General features: G+C 39.4%; 1 protein-coding gene and 1 long non-coding RNA gene across 2 annotated transcripts; one reads left to right on the plus strand and one right to left on the minus strand.

Moving 5' to 3' along the window:
• Window positions 1-761: 761 nt before the first annotated feature.
• GPR37 (G protein-coupled receptor 37) lies at window positions 762-18,520 on the minus strand. The gene is made up of 2 exons (XM_034421410.3): window positions 16,390-18,520; window positions 762-2,912 (listed from the first exon to the last, which is right to left on the minus strand). The coding sequence occupies exons 1-2, from the start codon at window positions 17,395-17,397 to the stop codon at window positions 2,094-2,096; spliced, it is 1,827 nt and encodes a 608-aa protein (XP_034277301.2). The 5' UTR covers window positions 17,398-18,520; the 3' UTR covers window positions 762-2,093.
• LOC148112915 (uncharacterized) lies at window positions 17,834-21,239 on the plus strand. Its single transcript, XR_015729002.1, has 2 exons — window positions 17,834-18,064; window positions 18,769-21,239. It is a non-coding gene; the product is annotated as an uncharacterized LOC148112915 (long non-coding RNA).
• Window positions 21,240-21,968: the final 729 nt, after the last annotated feature.

Below are 21,968 nucleotides of genomic sequence, written 5' to 3' on the forward strand. Positions count from 1 at the left end.
GGTGGCCCTGCATGGCATAGCTCATAGCTTCATTGAGCTATGCAAGCCCCTTCGCCATGAGAAGGCAGTAATCCATGAAGGGGTCTCTAGTACCTTAGCGATCTTCATTCAGGATTAGTGCTTTCTGTATTCCCCAACTTTTGTAACATAAAACCTTTCATTTTCATCGTGTTCCAAACTAATCTATTTCAGGTAGAGTTCAAATTTGTTCAACTTTCACTCTCTGACTGATAGAAATTTTTTTGAGCATGCTATAACTGGTTAACATTATATCAATTCAAATTTTTAAAAAATAAAAAATATAAATTCTGAACTTTCTAACCACTACATTATGATGCAGTGTGATTATGGTATCTGGTTATCATGCCCTCTTTTTTATCTTATATCAAGAACAGGTAGAAGACCAAAGCTGTGAATAAATACAGTTATGTATACAGTATTAGGGTTAGGAATTAGGCTTGTATTAGGCAGTAGGAAGGGAAATATTGTATAAAATCTGCTTGAATTTCTACTTAAAAACACCAAGAACACTTGCTTTGTTCCCACTGTTTTCACAGATATTGTTTCAATCAAGTTTGACAAAAGCACTCAACATTTTTTTAAAAAAATACCTTCTTCCTCTACCTCTCACTACAGAAGATGTAAACAGTCTTCATAAAGCAACATAAATATACCATTGAGTTTCTGAAATGTGATTTCAATTCTATGTTTATGTATTTCTAAGAAACAATATCAGGAAATAAAATATGCACCACACATTGTAAGCCTTCCAAATTTATTGTCACTAATTCTGTGGCAATTCTCTACTTCCTACAAATGGCATTTTCACTTACAGCAAGTGTTATATACACAGACTGAAGACATACCTTTATTGTAGAAAATACTGTAAAAAGAAACTAATAGAATCACAAGTCATACACCCAATATGAGTGGGAATCCCCATTGGGACAGACAGAATACATGCCTTTGCATACAACAATGGGTTAAAAAGAAACAATCTTCAGCCTGAGTATTGTGTACTGCAGAATTAAGGGATTTGTTACGATTTTTTGAAAGGTGTACAATATTGGGAACCTGTTGTGCAGATATGTTCTAACTTCCAATTCAATGGGTTAACATACAATTAGAGCTTATACTTAGAAGCCACCCATACAATTATATATCCTACTCTACTCCATAAATGGTTATTGTTGGTCATACTGGCAAAGGAAGAGGCTTTACACCTTTATGCATATACATGCATAGGATGTATGCTTTTGACTGGAACAGCATATTATGAAGACCATCTTAGTTATTTTATTACAAGTCAACATAAAAATGATTGCTTTCCCCTATGGGAATTTTCTTATATTACTTGGTAAAATTATTTAATTGCTGGCTAACAGTACAGGGAATACAATAAAAATACTATTGTTTCTGTGTCAAACTATCTCATAATTATTTACATCAAACAAACTTAAAACTATTCTCAAACACTCTAAATCACATAGTCTGGTCAAAACATTTGGGGGGAGGGGTAAGGATACAGTGATCTTGGTTAAGCAGTTTAAAACCCCATTAGTAAAATATATAGGCACATAATTTACATGCCTCAAAATAAATGGACTTACTAATATTTGTTTCCATATTTTAAAAAGTTCATAGACAAACAGTGGAATCCTTTGCATATTTATGCAGAAGTCTAAATTTAAGAAGATTACTATCAAGTATCTTTATTTAGGATTGCAACTTTAGAAATGCTTGTTATAAACATTATGAATGAAATTCCAGTAATAATTACCCAAACCAAAATCTGTATTAGTTTAAATAATAGAAGAAAGTGGCCAAAACTAGTTCGACCTTCCCTTAATAAAAAAATGCTAGCACCATCAAGATAATGATTCTAAAGATCCCTGTTAAGTCCGTTCTTTTTAGTAACTAAAGTTATTTCTCACAGAAAAGTTGTTATATACAAACTGGCATTCTTTAAATTTTACACAATTTACTTTTTCTTTTGCAAACATAGGAAAAAAAACAGGATCCAACTGAAATTACATCTAAAACTCAAACCAACTTTATTTTAAGTTGGAAAAGAATTCTGATCAAAGGGAAAATCAACAGTGAGTTCCCACAGAGGCAAATGTGGACATTTCACGACGTATCGTACTAAAAGGGGACAGTTCAAGCTCTGTGGTATATTCATTGTCATTATCGTCACTTGTTACTGTAGAAGACTTCTGAATGCACTCATCGCAACAGCAACAGCAACACTCCAAAACAGCTCGGCTGAATGGTTTACAAAGACAAAAGAGGAGAACTGGAGTCACGCAAGATTTAAAGAACAAGAGAAACTGACTAATCAGATGGAGAAGGTCCATCGTCTGCTGAGATACCCCTGTGGACATGTAGGTAGTGACAATATTGCAAATGTTTTCCGGAATGGTGCAAAAACCATACAAAATGGTCAACGCCACCACTGTGCAATTCATTTGGCTCTCCAGCTGAATCTGTCGCTTGTTCCCACGGGTGCAAGCTTTTTCCACCTTTCGGATTTTCCTGGCAGTCACCAATGAGCAAGTGATGGTAAAAAGTGTTGGTAAGCAAAAGTAACAGCCAAAGTACCACCAGAGCCTTGCACCATCATATGTAAGCGCTAACACATATATTGTGTCAGGTAAGTGGGGAGAAACCTTGACCACACATCGTTCCACAGGTGGGTTCCCACTGATTTCGGAATTTTCTTTAGTCAATTGGCGCAGAACCACTTCAGGAAGAGCCAGCAGTAAAGCTCCAATCCATATCACAGCCAGTTTGGCTGTTGTAGATGTGCAGTTTTCAATCATTTCATAATACATCTGCACGTTGGTGGCAGCACGGAATCGGTCTATACAGAGAGCACATAATGTGAAGGTTGTTACTCCAAGAGATGCTACCTGGATAAGGAGGAAAAATAAATAAATCAGACTTTTGACAGGTGGGATATACACAATTTGATACCAAACACAAAATATCTTGACTTCCAAAAAAACTACCAGACTAACCTATAAACTTGTTATAGGATAATGTCTCCTTATTGGTGGAGCACTTCCTTTAAAATTTTATTTTTATTGAAATTTTTTAAAATATAAAATACAAATGAAAATAAAAGCAATTGGGAAAATAAGTAAAGGGAAAGGAAAAGTCTGGGGGAGATGGAAGAAGAAAAAAACTGTGACTTCCTACTTCTCCTGGTGCATTAAGTTATATTAAGGTGCTTTTTCAAAAGGCAACTGGATTTTCTTTGTTTTGCTTGAAGATGTTTCACTTCTCGTTCAAGAAGCTTCTTCAGTTCTGACTGAAGCAAAACGAAGAAAATCCAGTTGCCTTTTGACAAAGAACGTTTGGGACAACTATGTCACGAATGACTGAGAATCTCCATAGACAGTTACATAGTAAATTTATAAACTCAACTTTTCAGTTCTACATAATACTGAGTATTAGCCATTTCTATAACAACCACCTATTTTAATCATCACAACCCAAAATTAGGGGTTTTGTTTTTTCTCTTTTGAGCAGAAAGTCCAGAAGCGGTTTCCAAGTAGAAAGAAAGCTTGATACATTCTTTTCCTTAATCAACACAATTAACTTTCCCATCACAGCCAGTTCCAGCACTTTTTCAATCCATGGAGCACTTCTTTTAAATGGCATTCATATTTTATTTTTATTTATTTATTTTTATTTTATAAAATTTGTATGCCGCCCTATCTCCAAGGACTCAGGGTGGCTCACAACGACAATCGACCAAGCCACTGTTAAAAACCAACAAATATACATAAAAAATATCAGAAAAGTATTTTAAAAAATTAAAAAATACTACCCCATAAGTCCAAGCTGGACTTCTCAAACCAAAATAATTTGGTTCCTTCCTCTCAAACCAAAATAATTAAAATACAAATGGTAATTGCTTCAATATATTAGGAATTAAACAGAGGTGTGAAAAAAATTCAGGCAGAATAAAAGTTTAATAGTATTCTAGTATTCTATTAAATTGGACCATAGGCTGAGCGCCAAAGAATTGAGGCCTTTGAACTATGGTGCTGGAGAAGACTCCTGCGAGTCCCTTGGACTGCAAGGCGATCCAACCAGTCAGTCCTAGAGGAGATCAACCCTGACTGCTCTTTAGAAGGCCAGATCCTGAAGATGAAACCCAAATACTTTGGCCACCTAATGAGAAGGAAGGACTCACTGGAGAAGAGCCTAATGCTGGGAACGATTGAGGGCAAAGGAAGAAGGGGACGGCAGAGAATGAGGTGGATGGATGGAGGCATTGAAGCAGTCAGTGTGAGCTTAAATGGTCTCCGGGGGATGGTAGAAGACAGAAAGGCCTGGAGGAAAGTTGTCCATGGGGTTGCGATGGGTCGGATACGACTTTGCAACTAACAAAAACATTCTATTATAATTTGTTTTAAATCTGACACCATGATCATTGGGGTATATAACTAAATAAATAACACTATTTTTATAAATAATAATGGGAGCCAGCCACTTGTTACAGTTTGCACAGGTTGCACCTTGGTCTAATAAAAAGGTATTACCTGAATTGAAATTAAAGCTGATTCTATTCTGCCAGCAGCAGAAAATCAGTGTAATTGCATTTTTTTTTCAGTTCATGCTCTGCTGCTCTGCTCCTTTGGCATATTATCCTGTCTGTTAAAAAAATGACCTAAAACAAGCATCTACCATCAGATGAAAGCAAATTCCAACCAAGAGCTATTTAAAGAACACAGTGCTACCTTTTCCCCAGTTAGATCATTAGACCATTCTACGGAACGTCATCTGTTCCCAAAATGGACTACCTTTTGGCATGCAGGGTTGAACACAACAAGGGGAGGGGGAGGAATAGAGGATTGCAAGATGAGTCGAATTGTATCACATATGCAGGTAAGGATGGGCTTGGGGAAAAAGGGGGTTTGTGTATGTGTGTGTTTGCTGTTATATTATCCATCCCTTTCTCACCAAGAACGGCCGGGAAATTGGTGTCAGCTTCATGGTCAGAGGGTTGTAAAGGATGCAAAGTGAGACTGTGGGGACTCAGGCACCCACTATGAGTCGGTAGTAATTAGCAGATCTCCTGTATTTATGAGAGAGAGGTGGCCCTCCAGATAGTCTGTCCCTAAGCTGCTTAGGTCTTGAAAGGTCAACCACAGCTTATTAAATTATTCCCAGGGGGCAACTTGCATTTAGAGCAGTTCTTTCATTTCCTCTGTTTGCAGGGCCAGTCAGCAGCCTAGACGTTTGCACAGGCAATCCCTGATAAAGCACCTTGCATTGATCATAATAGGTTGAAATTCAAGCATGACTAACAGCCTGAATGGTTCAAGAATTACTGTAGTTGGCATATTATCTGTAGCAGTATGAATATATTCTTTGCTACAGCCATTTGAAGTCCAACTTTCACAGGGAACAAAAGAACAGGATTTTACCAGCTTGATAATTGCACTTAACTTGAAAAGTTCAGAATTAGGATAAGAATTAGAATAATAGAGCGGGGACACTGGAGGTCTTCTAGTCCAATCCCCAGCTCAAGCAGGAGATGTTATATCATTTCAGACAAATAGTTGCCCAATCTTTTTTTAAAAAAACCTCCAGTGTTGGAGCACCCACAACTTCAGGAGGCAAGCAGTTCCATTGATTAATTATTCTCACTGTCAGGAAATTTCTCCTTATTTCTAAGTTTTAGGTTGGCTCTCTCTTTCATAAATTTTCATCCATTGCTTCTTGTCCTGCTTTCGGGTGCTTTGTAGAATAGGCTGAGTCCCTCTTTTTGGTGGCAGCCTACTAGATTTTGGAAGACTGCTATCATGTCACCCCTAGTAAGATTATTCCCATCAATTTCATGAAAATGTGGAACAATGTAGGACACATAAATAATGTCATAGGTCAATGACACAGATCTCAAACAGTAGTTTAGTAGCACCACCTTCTAGGTACATCCAAACAGGAAATAAGCTGAAACAGTGTCTCTACCATGGCCCAGAGGAATACCATGGCCAATGCTACTGAAGATTGGTAATAGAACTAGCAGTGCCATATTCCTTGAATCTAGCTTCTTGCGTAGTTATTCATCAAAGTGAACAAAGTATTCTCAGTATCATATCCTAGATGGCACTCCACTTGAAGTAGGTGGGATGTTTTATCCAGATATATCTTGCACTTTAAGAGTATTACCTTCACTAAGAATGAAAGATTGGAAGACTGGCTTATAATTATAAAGATGTTCCAGTTTTAAGGATAGTGTTTTCAGTAAAAGCAATATGACTGCCTTCTTTAAATACATCCCTCACTCAAGAAAACAAGAACTCTCTCATGTAATTATAGATAGAGCCTCAATCTAGCCAAAATTAACCAGCAAGAAAAGATTAGAACAGATGTCATCTCTCATCTCTAAACATACCTTCCTGTGTTTCACTGAAATATAGCACCCACACACCAGGAGTGAACTAAATTTTAGATTGAGGATTATGTTGGGATATGAATTTCATATGCACATCTGGACCTGCAAAACTGTTTCAAATGGGCTGTTATTACTCTCTGAATTGTAAGTTACTGAAATACAAGTCTTTTTCAATTTGGCACCCTCCATACTTTCCAACTATCAAAGGCGTTTGGTGGCACCTTTTCAGACTTAAAAATTTAATTAAAAGGTATCACTTTTGTGAAATACAATTACAGTTAATTAATGTTTATAGCTTTCAATTAAATTTGAAAAGGTGCTACCAGCACCTTCTGATTTTTGGCTGCCACAGACTAACACATATCTTCTCCTCCATTTCATACTTTCTAAGAATTTGAAAACTTACAATTGGAAGACATGGAGAGAATCAGATTGGAGATAAATCAAAGTTGTCAGTACTGTTGCCTTTTCATATTTAACAATAATGTCTGACATCATTTATTGTGTAAACTTAGAAGGGAGTTTAATTCCAAGAACATCTAGAACTAATTTCTACAGCAGCAAGATAACAAATGTAGCTTTTGTCACCCATAAAACACTGCTGAGTTCTGTTTTCTTCTGTCAAAGACAATTCCTTTCTGTTTTGAAATTTCACATATGTTGGGCAAATACAAATGTTTGTGGACCATTTTAGCCAATGCAAATGTTAACCTTTTTCACTTGCACGTATAAATGATCCCAAAACATTTCTAATATCAGGGTAAACAGAAAAACAAGGCTGATCATTTGACCAAAGTCTGGTTGGCAAAGCCTTTGTATGCTTGTTGAGAAGCATACATGGATCCTGAATCTTTTAAAGAAAAAAAAAAGAAGAGGGATTTAAAATGATCTAGTTTTATTGGTAGGGAAATTGTCAAAGTTATAATTTCATGTCTCACTGAATGTGCAGACTTGCACTAGAAGTTCAACCTGTTTTCAGGTCCACTTTGACATTTCTAAGAAATGCTCACGTATTTTGTAGGTTTATTCCACTGGTCAAGAAACTTCTTTTCATCACTGTGAGAAAAGATGATGAATATAACAAGGAAATTTCATTGCTTAAATTTGTACGTGGTTTTTTCCACAGCACTTACATATTGCCCGAATCATCAACTCTGGGCAGCTCAAAATAACATATGCAAGAACAATCATGTCTCACTTATTTTTTATTAGTGAAATATCCATTTTCATAATGGATGAAATTCAAATGTATCAAAGAAAGGACATTCTCTGAAAAATGTTGATTGGGTCACTTAGGGCTTCAAAATCTTGCTGAACACAAGTTGGCAGCAAAGAGAAAATTCTACCTCTTTGTTTCCAGTGTCTGGTCAATCAGACCTTTGCAGTCCAGATAGGGTAGACTTTGACTATCTAAAATTCCTTTCTCTATTAATTTAATTTAATTAATTCAATTTATATGCCGCCCCTCTCCGAAGACTCAGGGCGGCTCACAATACACTTCAAAAAATCACCACACACACACAAAATTAAAAATTAAAAACATTAAAAACATTAAAAACTCATTCATGCCATTCATGGCCGGAACTCGCCAGATCACAAGGGCAAGATCAACGGCCCCAGGCCTGCTGGAAAAGCAGGATGGTCCAGACCTCAGGAGGTAAATGGTTCCAGAGCTGGGGCAGCCACAGAGAAGGCCCTCCCCCCGCGGGCCCGCCAGCCGGCATTGTTTAGCTGACGGGACCCGGAGGAGACCAACTCTGTGGGAACTTACCGGTTGCTGGGAGCTATGCGGCAGAAGGCGGTCTCGAAGATAACCTGGCCCTGAGCCATGAAGGGCTTTAAAGGTAATAACCAACACCTTGAATTGTGACTGGAGACCAATAGGGAGCCAGTGCAGCTCGCGGAGAATTGGTGTAATGTGGGTGTACCTAGGTACATCCACGACAGCTCGCGCGGCTGCGTTCTGGACCAACTGTAGTCTCCGAACACTTTTCAAGGGTAGCCCCATCTAGACCCATGTCTGGGGGGACTTCTGGGAATTAAAGTTCACATATCTTAAAAGTTGCTAAGGCTGAAAAATACTGTCTCTACTTAGTTCTAGCTGATTGACATTGTAGTCTGTATGGATCTGGGAAGTATAAAGAAGTATCACTACCACATTGCTGTTTATCACTGCTCAGCTAATAGCATGATCTACACAGGGGTGTCAAACTCAAAGCCCAGGGGCCGGATCCAGCCTATTGGGTGCTTAGATCTGGCCTGTGGGGCCAGCCTGGAAACAATAAAGGACCAGCTCGTGGTGCCTCTGCCAGTGAAAACTGAGTTCTGGGGGCTGTGCCCTCCGAACTTCATTTTTGCTGGCAGAGGGCTGCAGGAGGCTGTCACAGCTGAAGATGGGGCACGCCCCCCAGGGCTTCATTTTCACTGGCAGAGGCCTATCAAAACAAAATAAAAACAAAATAAAAGGAGAAATGTTTTCCCGTTTGCATTTGAGCATGCAATAAGGGATAAGAAAGAAGAAAGGGAAAGGGAAAGAGGAAAGACAAAGAAAAAGATGGGGAAATGGGAAGAGAGCAAGGAATGAAAAATAAGGAAAGAGGGGAAGGAAGAAGAATGAAGAGGGAAGGAAAAAGAAGAAAAGGAAGGAAGGGAGGGAGGGAGGGAGGGAGGGAGGGAGGGAGGGAGGAAGGAAGGAAGGAAGGAAGGAAGGAAGGAAGGAAGGAAGGAAGGAAGGAAGGAGATTATAATGAGAATGAGGGAGGGTCTCAGGGAAGTCCTGCCTTAGCACTTGGCCACCACAGGTGCCGCAACATGAGTCCCATGTCAAGCCCACATAGTCATGCCCACTCCTGGCCACCCCCACCATGGCCACGCCCACCCCAGCCCTCCAAGGTCAAACACAACCCTGAAATCAAGTTTGATACCTCTGATGTACACTAATGCACACAAGAAAAATATGGTTTAAAAAAAATACAGGGAATATTTTAAAAGTTATGCCACAAAACACTTCATGAAGTTTTAACATTATTTATGTCAAACCTCTTGTTACTGATTAGTTCCATGATTTACTTCAAATCAGCTCAAAAAATAGATGAAATACAAATCACTGCCTTACAAATATTAACCAATGTTAAATTGGATTAGCGAAGTTCTATGCTAAATGCATGTTTGTAGTGTAATAAGCTGATTAACCTGTACGCTCATAAATTGATCCTGATTATTCAGTGATATATCTCTAAAATTACTGTATATTTATTGTCATTAATATATCATATACCATAGACGTGAGCCAATAATTGAATTAGCATTAAATAACTATCTTTAACACTACTGTTAGTTTAACACACATGCTGCTTTGTGGCAGTGGCACCAGCTTTGTAAGAACTAAGCCGTCACATCATTATTGTGACTTCAACTTTCCATCCTTCTGAGATCGGTAAAATGAGGACCCAGATTGTTGGGACAATATGTTGAGTCTGTAAACTGCTTAGAGAGTGCTAAAGTGCTATATAAATCTAAGTGCTATTGCTATTGTGATGTCATCACATTATTTGTTTGAAGTTGTAATCCATGATATATATATATATACTGTGGGTTAATTCTAGAAAAAGCATGGAGTAAAGCACTTGGATCTTAACTATTCTAAATATTGCCTCTATTTAAGCATCAATTCATGGGAGCAGTTCTATTAAAATCAAGAACACTAATAGAAAGAAAACGTATTTCAGAATAAATGAAGCAAGAAATTACAAGTTTTCGAACTTCTTACTAATTTACAATAAGTGTTTTCTGAATTACTACAAATATAAGCAATATTTCAATTAGGATAGACTTTATACAATATGGCTTTAAATTATTGATTAAAAACCAATTCATAAACAGTATAAAAAAGAGGTTCCAAATTAAAAATAAAGCAGCAAATGAATATAATTGTTCTAACAGCAAATTAAAATTCCACAATGCATCTGGAAATTAAATTGCTGTTACATAATTCTTTCATGTTTTATAATAGCCACATGAAAATTAACAGAAAATTGGGTTTTAAGTCTTTAAAGAGATTCAACAAAATGTTTTCCATCTTTGGTAGAAAAAACTTAACAAATGTTAATTAACCAAGATCAAAAGATTCATGCTGACCATAAACCACAAATCAAGTGCCTTAATATATATTTATAAATTCATGGCATGCAATTAAGATGAAATCCACATTTTCCTTTCTATAGTTCTTTGTTTAGATTTACAAGAACATGGTTTCAACATTAGCTGCAATATTACTTTAGAGATCTGGTTCAGTAGATTTATACACTTGAATTACAACTTCATTGAACAATCTCCTGAGCATAAGATACAGTACTATATTAGTGGTGGAGGGATCCACACTTTTGAAAGTTCATTAGACTAGTCTCTCTCTTAGTGAAACCTACCCCACATAGATGTTGTTGAGGGTAATAAAATGAAAGGAGATTCCCTGGTAAGCTACTTTTACCTCATGGAGGAATGACAGGGTGAAAACTGAACTAAAACAAAATAGGAAACATATAATTGATGCATGAATGCTATGATCAGGTAGACAAGAAAACTTGAGAACTTTCTATATCTGCATTTTTCTTGCCTAAAGATCACTGATGGTGCTAATGGAAAGCATTCATTTTATAATCCTATCCACCTGTTTAAAAACACCTATATATCACTGTGAGTGTGAGAAATGACCTGAAGGGAGGTAATACTAAGCAACTAATACCAGGATCAAATCATGGTTGCTGTCATCTAAGAAACTACAATATGTTTTGCAAAACTGCAGTGGCATTGGACATAATTACATCATTTTTGACCACCCTACCTACTTCAAAATTCCCTTTAAATTAAAAGTTTGTCACAAAAGAATATAATAAACACAAACAAGAGAGCAAACCTTTGAAGTTATCATTGTTATCTCTAGAAAATTACTGGAATACACTAAATTAGATATCATTTATTTGGTAATATTTCTAGTCCAGTCCCTTTATTTGGGAGGAATACAGCAGGATAAAACAAACAGTATTGTATTGCAAAAATAATCATTCAATATTAAATTATTATTAAAAAGTTATCCTTTAGCATCCATAAAACAAAACAAACTGAATGAGATTCTGGAATAAAATTGCTTAGTTTGTTTATAAAATGCCATCAGTACTTGCAGGCCCATAGCTCGTCAATCTCATGAGGAAGGAGAACATGCACAGGTTTTCTCTTAATGATTTGACCATATAGACAGATTTGGTTCACCAAAGGGACATGCAAGTGCTATCAAAGCCATCTTCCTCAACTCATTAATGTTTTTATGAAATTGCCCTAGAAAAGAACTACTTCCTTTTCAGTTTTGTTACATAGACCTAACCCTTGTTCTACTTAATAGTCAGTTAAAATGAATTAGAAATACTTTAATTTATTCATAAGATGACCAAGGAAATATTAACCATATGGTGCAAAAGAAGAAATGGATTTTGTGTTTATAACTACTTCCTGTGGCATAGAGTGCATTGATCAGCCAAGATGTACTTTACATACTGGGCATCATGCCTTTGGTAACCTAAATAAATCTGCCACATATTGAAAACAAACTGATGTTTATTTCATACTGCATCCAAAGTTTGGGTTTTCTCAATTGAGGACTATAATATAATATAATATAATATAATGTAATGTAATGTAATGTAATGTAATGTAATGTAATGTAATATTAGACATCTTTATGATCTGTTAAATTCACCATATTTCTTAGCTTACAGACAATTACAGTATTTTTTTAAATTTCAGTTTATAACTCACAATTTGAACTCTATATAACAATAATTGTTAATAACTGCATTGCTAGATTAATACATTACCTTAAAATATTTAATTGACATAAATTATTCCAAAGTACCAATTTAGATGTCATTTTGAAATTTTAGGTCATTTCGTAATGCTTGTACATTTTATATCTACTTTTTGTTATTTTTATGTTTCTATCATTTTTCTTCTGAACTTAAATACAATAATAGAAACAATACAAAACAAGCCACGTCTACAAGAAAATTGTATTATTGAAGAAAGTTGTATTATCCTACTCTATAAATTATTGAAGTCAGACTTCAATGTTATACCTGGAAATAAGGTATAAAGTTTTCTATTGTGCTTACTTCAAAGTTGATTGTAAACCTCTTGGAGCAAAGTGCATATTGAAAAATTACACATACACTACTAGTATTAAGGCAAGGGAATGATTATTTAATGAGATAGCTTCATTGTTTGTAACATCTATCTCCTTGCCCCTGAATCATAATACTAATGCTTTTAATTGTAGAATTTTTGTTTATATTGCTATTTTAGTTTTTATTGTATATCTCCCGAAGTTAAATTGTGTGAGAAGGGTGGCCATATAAATATGAAAAATAAATAAAATAAACAGATCACTTTAATGACGCCTTTACAATGGAGTTGCTATCAGCCTTTTGTATGACAATGCTTACTTAATAAGCATTTTTTAAAAGAACTGTAAAGGTTTTAAAGACCTTACATTTAGGTTACAAGGTGATTCTTTAAGTTGACTTATCTGCAATATCAAATTTCACAGATTGTATCATGAGAACACAGTAGGTAATACCTGAAGATGGCAAAAATTGATTTTTTTTTTTTCTCCATGGTGGAAAAAAAAATCACTTTCTAGTTTGGAAGATTAACAGCATTACCATATTCACTCTTAGTTTCAAGTAACCCAAAAGTTTCAAGTAACCTGAAAACTGAAGCAATCAATGGCAAATCATTTTGAACTCCACTAACACTGTTCATAAACTTACTAGGACAGGGTAAGGTTACTAGGTCAAACTCAAGGACCGGGGGCTGGATCCGGCCCACAGGGTGCTTATATCTAGCACGTGAAACCTGGAAACAGTGAAGGACTGGCCCACGGTGCCTCTGGCAGTAAAAATGGAGCGGCCCTTCCAAGCTCCATTTTTCACTGGCAGAGATTTGCAGGAGGCTGTCATAGCTGAAAACAGAGCTTGGGAGCCTGTTTTCGCTGGCAGAATACTCGGTTACCACAGGTGCCCCCAACACGAGTGACATCGATCTGACCACACACACCCTGGCCACACACACCCCACTCCCCTGAGGTGAAACACAATGCTGATGTGGCCCTCAATGAAATCGAGTTTGACACCCCTGTACTAGGACTTAAACTGAGGAATACTTTTTTTCTTAGAAACTATGAGACCCTACAGAGATTATTGAGGTATAACCAGTGGTGGGATTCAGCCAGTTAGCACCACTTCAGGAGAACCGGTTGTTAACTTTCTGAGCAGTTTGGCAAACTAGTTGTTGGAAGAAATCATTAGGGCAGAGAACCGGTTGTTAAACTACTTGAATCCCATCATTGAGTACAACTCCTTAATATTGCTTTCATTATTGCTGATGCAAATTAAGACCACTACAGTAATGCTACAGTAAAGTTGATCAATCTCTAGAAGAGCATTATTATCCTGCTTTACAAGGGATTAGATGAATATATGAGAGATACATCAACTAAGGCCTATTTATCTTCAAATGTTCAGAGATAACATGCCTCTAAGCGGTGGATGCTTGGGATTAAAAATAGGGGAGCATCATGTGCTGTCTACAAACATTATAATGATGAAATGTTCTGAGCTCAAAATGGCCATTGTCAGTGTTCTGAATATGAAACACAACATACATTATGAAAGATTTGTTTCAAGTGTGAAACAAAACATGGTTGTTTTGAGAGGCACGAGTTCGAGCATGAACACTCAAATCATGTTTTATTTGAATTGCTGCAACTATAAAATAATTGCTTGGAATTTTCCAAGTTTGGAATAAAATACATCTTCTATATGATGCATAGCTCTACTCCATTTTTTTTTATTTCCTACTAAAGTCATTTGTTATACACTATTGAACATGATGCCACAATTGATACAGCAATACTTGTTTTAATATATTTTCAATATACACCTGTACTTTAAAATATCCTTGACCCAACATAAAAGAATTCTAAGCTTACATATTAATTTAAGCTAACACACCATGCTCAGTTGTGAGGAATTCTGGGAGATGTAGTTCTGTGAAAATGAGACATTCCTCATCTCTATTTTATCCCCATTATTGCTGTCAAGGTAGAAACCCTCCAATATAAAGTGACAGATGGTTACACTGACATCTTAAATTTATTAAATGGCTCTGGGTCTGTCATGGAAAAGGTCATGTTTACTCCATGCTCCTGTGTTTTATGGTAAGTTCTACAGTTAGGGGTCATATCTTACAGGCAAGCTTTTAAAGTTACAAATCAAAGTGATTTATTTGGGCAATGTATTTCCAAAGCATTGCACTTTCCGCTATAAGAGGACCAAAAAATAAAAAAAAATCCATACCTTATTTTCCATTCCTTGGCATGAATGCAATTTAAATGTAATTCAGGAAATAATTTTTTGCCTAACTAATGGGCTAATAGAAATGGACTTTCTAAGGGACTATGAGCATCCTATTTCCCTTCATTTACCCATCTGCTGCTAATTAAATGAATGATATCAAGCATACTGTCACATGCATAGAATCATTTCACACTATCACCTAGATTTAATGGTTTCTTTTTTCCAGGAAATAAATAAAGCAAGACAACCGAACAGTGGAAAGGATTCTGTCCAAGCTGGGTAGCAAAATATCTATTCCCTTGCCAGAAGCCAAGGATTTAATCAGAACTGGGATATTTAAAAAAATAAAACATATCAAAAAAAAAAAGGGGGGGGGCCAAAACTAAGTTAATATTTTAATACTTTTAGTTTATTTGAATTTTTGTAATTTTAATCCATTTTATGATTGTTATTATATTTTCTTCTGTAGTAAATCTGATAAGACATGTAACAAGGATTAATATTTTCCTGGTCCTTTATGATAACATTTACATCATACAAAACTAAGCTTCCTATATTATATTCATGCATATGTTTGGATGCAAATACTTGGATCGGATCCAACAAAGATTTGTTTAATTCCATCTATTGGCTTACAATACGTGGATGTAAGCCAATATACAGTTTCTACACCCTATAAATTGAAAGTTGGAAGCAAATGTTACAGTTTTTAATGCAACTTGTTTCATAAAATAAAGACAAAAGTTTTATATTAGTTATGTCTAACCATTTCTCATTTGTAAATCAAAAGGCAGTGGGAAATGTAGAAACACAATTTTTAACTTTAAATGCATCTCTTCAGTATGGGAAATTTTATCTATTGAAGGTTGCACAACAGTTTTGATTTAATACATAAAGATTAAGCAATCTAGTACCTTCCAGATGTTTGAGATTCCAGCCACAATCAGCTGCAACCAGCATAGCCAAAGGCAAGGGAGAGTAACAGATTGCATGCCCTTGGAATAAATTACTGGAGTTTGTAGAACAAGAATGGACAATGCCTATACCTGAGATCTTTGAAACAGAGCTGAATATCTAAACATAAATCTGGCATCATTTAATTTATGTATGCAGTGCCTTCTTCAAGCAGAACTATTTAGCAGATTGAGAAAGAACCATACATATTCTTAACTCAATAATACAACAATAATATAAATAGTTCATGTCTTGAATTTAGCACAATGATTTCCATTATCAAGGATAAAATGCAAAAAGTGAAAGCAAACACACCAGATGTAAGGAAGCAGAGCATCCCCAATTTAGAAGGGTCTGGTAGAGCAGGGGTGTCAAACTTGTGTGACGTTTTATGACTTTTTCCCCTTTGCTAAACCGGGATGGGCGTGGCCAGCGCGTGATGCATCCGGGCCGCGGGCCGCAAGTTTGAAACCCCTGAGGTAGAGTCAATAGTAAATATCTGTAAATATGAAAGACCAAAGCAATGGGATTCTGATTCCAATTCATTAATTGGGCCCATGATCCCAATCTCGTGAGCCTCTATGAAATTGCAGGTAGGTGACATTTATTGTTACTTACCTCAATGTAAGGTACAATTTTGCAGGAGAAATCCTCCAACAGCCACTTTTTGGTGAGTTCTTGGAAGATCACCAGAGGCAGGCAGAAAAAAATTATAAGGAAATCCCAAAAGGCTAAGTTGGCCAGCAAAGAGTTGGAGATGCTCCTCATATAGTAGTTATGGCAGACAATGCACATCACTGCCATGTTCCCCATTATCCCAATGCCAAAGATTATTATTGACAAACACATGACTGCGTAGGCACCATAGGACTCCTGAGTCAGTGGGTAAAAAGGGTTCTTTACATGAGGTGGTTGGAAGGTCCCATTTCTGAGGGCAGCAGGTTCCCTTCCTGCCATGTGACTGGCTGAGCCATTCAAGGGTAATGCCTGAGGCACAACATTCCCCACAACTCCATGAAAGGGAGTTGTCTGACTATCCACTGAGATATTGAAGACACTGACGTGGTGCCTGTTCTTGAAAGTTTTACTTTTTCTTGCTTCTCTTGTATCCTGGGACTCACCAGCCCCCCGCTTGCTTCTTGGATATTTCCTGCGCCCAATTCTTGCTGAGCTCTTCTCCCACTCTTCAGCCTTCAGAGCACTTCTGGTCCTCAAGGCTACAGAAGAATCTCGCCTCAAATGACTTTCGTCTTTTTTTTCCAAGTGACCCCCAGCCCCTTGCACACCTTCTCCATGCTTGACAGTCTGAGTGACCGTCCAGTCTTTGTGGGCATCACTATAATCCTTCAATGGAGCCCAGCCCTCCTGACCTCCAGCCTTAGCCTGGAGTCTGACTGGATGCTCTTTGGGTAAGGAAATCTCAGGAATGCCACCTAAGTGCCCCACAACCCAAGCTGCTTCTTGTTTGTGGGCCACTTGTTGAAGTAGCGGAGGAGCTGTCTGGCACCACAATTCACACTCCCGACCTTTTCTGACAACACCATCTCTGTTTAATGTTGCTTGGGCAAAGATATACAGCGTGCCCATATGCCACAGCCAGCCAAATGTCGCTTTGAGAAGATGCATGGTCAGCCAAGGACCTGGTAGGTACCCTCCAACCACACCCTTAGTAACAGTGTTTGCCCAAGCTGGAAGAGCTGCCACTTAAACTCATTTCACCAACCGATTCCCAAGCAGAAGAAAGGCGAGGAGTCTCTTTTTGTCGAGAAATAAACCCTGATGATTTCCTCGAGAGGTGTCAAGTTCGAGTCATGCCCTCACCACATGGCCCCGCCGTTTCAAGAAGGAGCAATTAAAAGATGAGGAGGAACTAACCTCCTCCCCCTCCTCCTCCGAAGAAAATAATAAAACCACGAAATAAGAAATCCCCTTTCCGGGCGGGAGAGTTTTCTTCCGTCCCCCAGTTAACCCGCGGGGGAGAAATCAAAGAAAGTTGCATCAATCGCGGCTTCGGGATCGCGAAGAAAGATTCCCCGCTGGAGATACACTCCCTGCCTCGCTCGGTGTGCGCTCCGCCTTTTCCCAGCGATTGTCGCCTTGGACTGCCCGGCTTTGCCGTCCTCCCCTAGCCGCTCGCCGGCGGGCGAGGTACGATCCTTGGGGCGAGGGCGGACAATCGCCCCCTCGCCCTCTCGGTCCGGAGGCGCAACGGAGCTCCCTCAGGCACTTTCCCCGGAGGCAGGTGAAGCCCGCGGAAGGGCTGGTCCTTGTGGCGAACCGAACAAGAGCTGGGGTGAGGCTGGTCCTTAGCGGCTGAGGCGGGGTGGGTCGCCAGCAGTGAAGAAGAGGCGACTCTTCGCTTTGGAGGGAGCGGTTCGTTCGTCCCCCGCTAAAGGGGGAGCCCACAAAGTTGCTTCCACGGGGTCAGATACGAGCAGGTTGGGAGCAGCGCCGCTCGAGAGCCGACAACATGTTGCTCCTCCCGCCCTACCTGCGCCTGCCAGCCGGGCACGAAAAGGGGGCAGCTTCTGAATCTGCGGACTGGAGACAGCCTCGCGCTGAGGGGGGTGGGTGGGAAGGACACGGGGCGGCGACTGTTGTTCTGTCGCGGCCGGTGGAAATTCCCGCTCGACTCCCTTTCCTTTTCTCTCGCTTTCTTTCTTTCTTTGCCTCAGGCTCCAGAGGCGGGCAAACGGCTTCCCCTGGCGGCTGCCGCTCCTCCGCTAAGCTTCACCTCACATCTCCGCTCGCGCTTGGGAGTAAAGGTGGGGAAAGGAGGGAGGGAGCGGGGAGAAGAGGCTGGAGGTCTCCGAGTGCGCACGCGCCGCGCTTCCCTGGCTTCGGGCAGTCCAGCGCTTCTTTCTCTGTGAAGCGGCTCCGGAATGGAAGCCGTGAGAGGGGAGAGGACGCGGCGGGGGGCAGAACTCGTTGCTCCTTGCCTCTCTTGGTTCCTAAGACAAAAGCAGGACCTTCCTCCTTCTTGTTGATCTTTTGCAGAGGCGTCCCACGCACCCACGCCGGGTAATAGAAGAGCCAAGGCCACGTATATGCGAGCCCGCCCTGGGAACGTAATTGTTCGATCCGAAACGCAGCGAGGCGAAATCCCCGGGAAACCTGATGCGCTCGCGCTCGCAGCCTGGAGCGTGAGAAGCTCTTAGGTTAATTAAGGCAAGGGTCGAGAGCGGTGCAGGAGAGTCGCCTCGACGTAGAGGGAATTCCCGGCCCTTTATGTACACCTGTCGTTACTCCCCGCTGGACGTTGCTGGGCTAGAATAAGTTGACGGAGCGGGCGTGTGAGAGAAGCACAGCGCAAGGACAGCTGAGTTCATTCACACCAGCGGACGTTTGCAAGTCTCGCTGCTACACACTAACCTCGGTTAGTGTTCGTTTCGCCTAGGGCGGGGTCTGCAACCTTAAACACTCGGAAGAGCCATTTGGACCCGTTTCCCACAGAAAAGAAAACACCGGGAGCCACAAAACCCTTCCCGTGCCTGACTATTTCTTGAGCGGCCACAAAACTGGCATATGTAGTTGCATTAAACGTTCTGTTTTCTTCTGAAACTTTTCTTGGATTTATCCATGGTTGGCCTAACCGAGGGTTGGAAAGCTCAATAAATCATGTACTGATGGGTGTTGCACATTGCTTGTTGTGACGCATATTTTGAATGATGGAGAGCCACAGCAGAAGGGTGAAAGAGCCACATGCGGCTCCAGAGCCTCAGGTTGTTGACCGCTGGCCTAGGGGGTTGAGAGAGTACACCCGCTCCTGAGGGAAATCGTGATAGCTATAGTAACACAATGCACTACTTACAGACAAAACTTAAGTTAACTGCGTTTGGTCAATGAATATGCTAAGCTTGGTCTTTGTTTCTTCACGGAATGGATGAGTTATCGTTCTAGTCCAGAGGTCTTCAACGTTGGCAGCCTAGCTGGCTGGAGAACTCTGGGAGTTGAAGTCCACAAGTCTTAAAGCTGCCAACGTTGAAGACCTCTGTTCTAGTCCAACCTCTTGTATGGTGAATTCAGCCCTGCTCCCCCATTTGAAAACTTCCAAGGAGGAAAACCATTACTGATAAGACGGGAGCTGGTTTCATTGCTCCCAATCAGTCTTCTAATAATTAGATCCTGGTCTACTCTTATTTTCAACTTAGAACAAGTTCAATCAACAGTTCCCACAGGCAAGATTGGTAGAAGATTACAAGCCCTGCCACCTGACATACTGTAACTTCCCGATCTTCTACTTGTACATCTGACTTCTCCTACCCAAAAGCAGGATACTCCATTGGACATGAGTGAACATCAGCCTATTAAATTTGATGTGTTCAGGCACAATTTTGAATTGGGATTGTGTCCTGCAAAGAATTAGCCAATCCTTATAGTTTGGTATTACGCACGTAAAAAGAGGTTGAATAATCCTGGGCCCACCTCACCTGATGCTTCCTTGCAGGGAGATGATGAACCATTTATGAATATAGAAGTCCCCTGTGGATTTCACTCTGCTAGTCATAGCCAACTATAGGGGGCAGTGCTCATCTTCATTTCAAGGCCATTGAGCTAGCATTGTCTAAAGACATTTCCATGGTCATGTGGCCAGCATGACAGCAGAGTGCTGTTACCTTCCCACTGCAGTGGTACCTATTTATCTACTTGTATTTGCATGCTTTCGAACTGCTAGGTGGGCAGGAGTTCACCCCATCCCATAGTGCTCGGTTCTCGAATCTGGGCTGCCAGCTTTCCAGTTGACAAGCCCAGCACCTTAACTGCTGAGCCACCATGCTGCCCTATTTATGAGTATATATATATGGGATGAATTTGTTCAAGTTGCAAATCCAACATTGATTCTTCTGGACCACAATATTATGAGAGTTCTTGACTCGTGCTTCATTGAGATCAAGGTACACTAAGACCCTGGTATTCCCATTGTCCACCAAACCAGTCTCTCTGCCATAGCTGGCTCTGGGAAACTTATGTTTATTTTTTTCATAAATTCCTTTAAGGTTACTATACCTTTATCAGTTCTAAACTGTCTTTCTGACATGGCATGGCAGGTTTTGCTTTTGAGTTTAGCATATTGTGCAAACCCTTAGCCTGTTTGGTTAGTTTATGATTCAATGTAGTGTGGGAATTGTAACTTTCTCATCTCCCTTTTCTTCCAGTTTCATTCTTAAGTGGCTCTTGGGTGTTTCCTGTCCCTCTTTTAATATAACAAACAAGAATACCTTATAAAGAATGAAGCCAATAAAAGAGTAATAACTTTTGGAACTATTATTTTACCTATTGTTTGTCTTCTTTGCAGAATCATTTCTTTTTTTTTTTTTTTAGAGTGAGTAGGGGAAAAACTTTATACAATGTTCCATCAGTTCTTTATAATCTTTTTTGTTATAGTTATTCTAATGCTTTCTAGTTATACAAAGAAACCTGTACTTATCCATTTTTACTTCAAAATAAATTCAATTGAGTTAAAGGGACTTGTTTCTAAATAGGTGTAAAATTTTTTCAGAACTGAACATTGCTTCTTTAGGGAAGCCACAGAGGGTTTATTAAATATATTGAAATCCCCATCTCAAGGGCTTTCAATAACCTTTTTTTTCGATTTAAAAATGCAACTCAGTGATTTAAATATGAATGTGCTTAAATGCAATCACAATTTTGATTTTCTTTTGCCAACAAGATATTGGGTAGCTCTTCCCAATCTCTACAGGAATGTTCCAGATGTTGAGTCTCTCTAAAACCACAGCTGCTGTCAGATGATCCAGAACAGTAGTGGGTTTCATCATTTTTTACTACCGGTTCTGTGGGTGTGGCTTGGTGGGCGTGGCATGGCATGGCATGGCTTGGTGGGCATGGCAGGGGAAGGATACTGTAAAATCTCCATTCCCACCCCACTCCAGGGGAAGGATACTGCAAAATCCCCATTTCCTCCCAATCAGCTGGGACTTGGGAGGCAGAGAATAGATGGGGACGGGGCCACTCAGAATTTTTACTACTGGTTCTCCAGAACTGGTAAGAACCTGCTGAAACCCACCTCTGATCCAGAAGCACCATTTCCATTTCCTCTCATCAGGACAGCAAATTCATGACTTGCCTACAGCAGAGTCCCTGAACTGTTGTTAGGAGGAAAGGATCAGTGATGAAAACTGACTGCATTCTGCCATCATATTACATTGTAATATGTAGTCCTTGGTTACCTCTTGCAA

The sequence above is a fragment of the Pantherophis guttatus genome, chromosome 7 (assembly GCF_059756535.1).
Source record: "Pantherophis guttatus breed Tessera chromosome 7, ASM5975653v1, whole genome shotgun sequence".
Classification (NCBI taxonomy): Eukaryota; Metazoa; Chordata; class Lepidosauria; order Squamata; family Colubridae; genus Pantherophis; species Pantherophis guttatus.

Coding starts and splice junctions, on each gene's coding strand:
- GPR37 (XM_034421410.3), bottom strand. CDS start 17,397: ATGCATCTTCTCAAAGCGACATTTGGCTGGCTGTGGCATATGGGCACG. Junction 2,913..16,389: donor AAATTGTACCTTACATTGAG/GTAAGTAACAAT, acceptor CTCCTTATCCAG/GTAGCATCTCTTGGAGTAAC.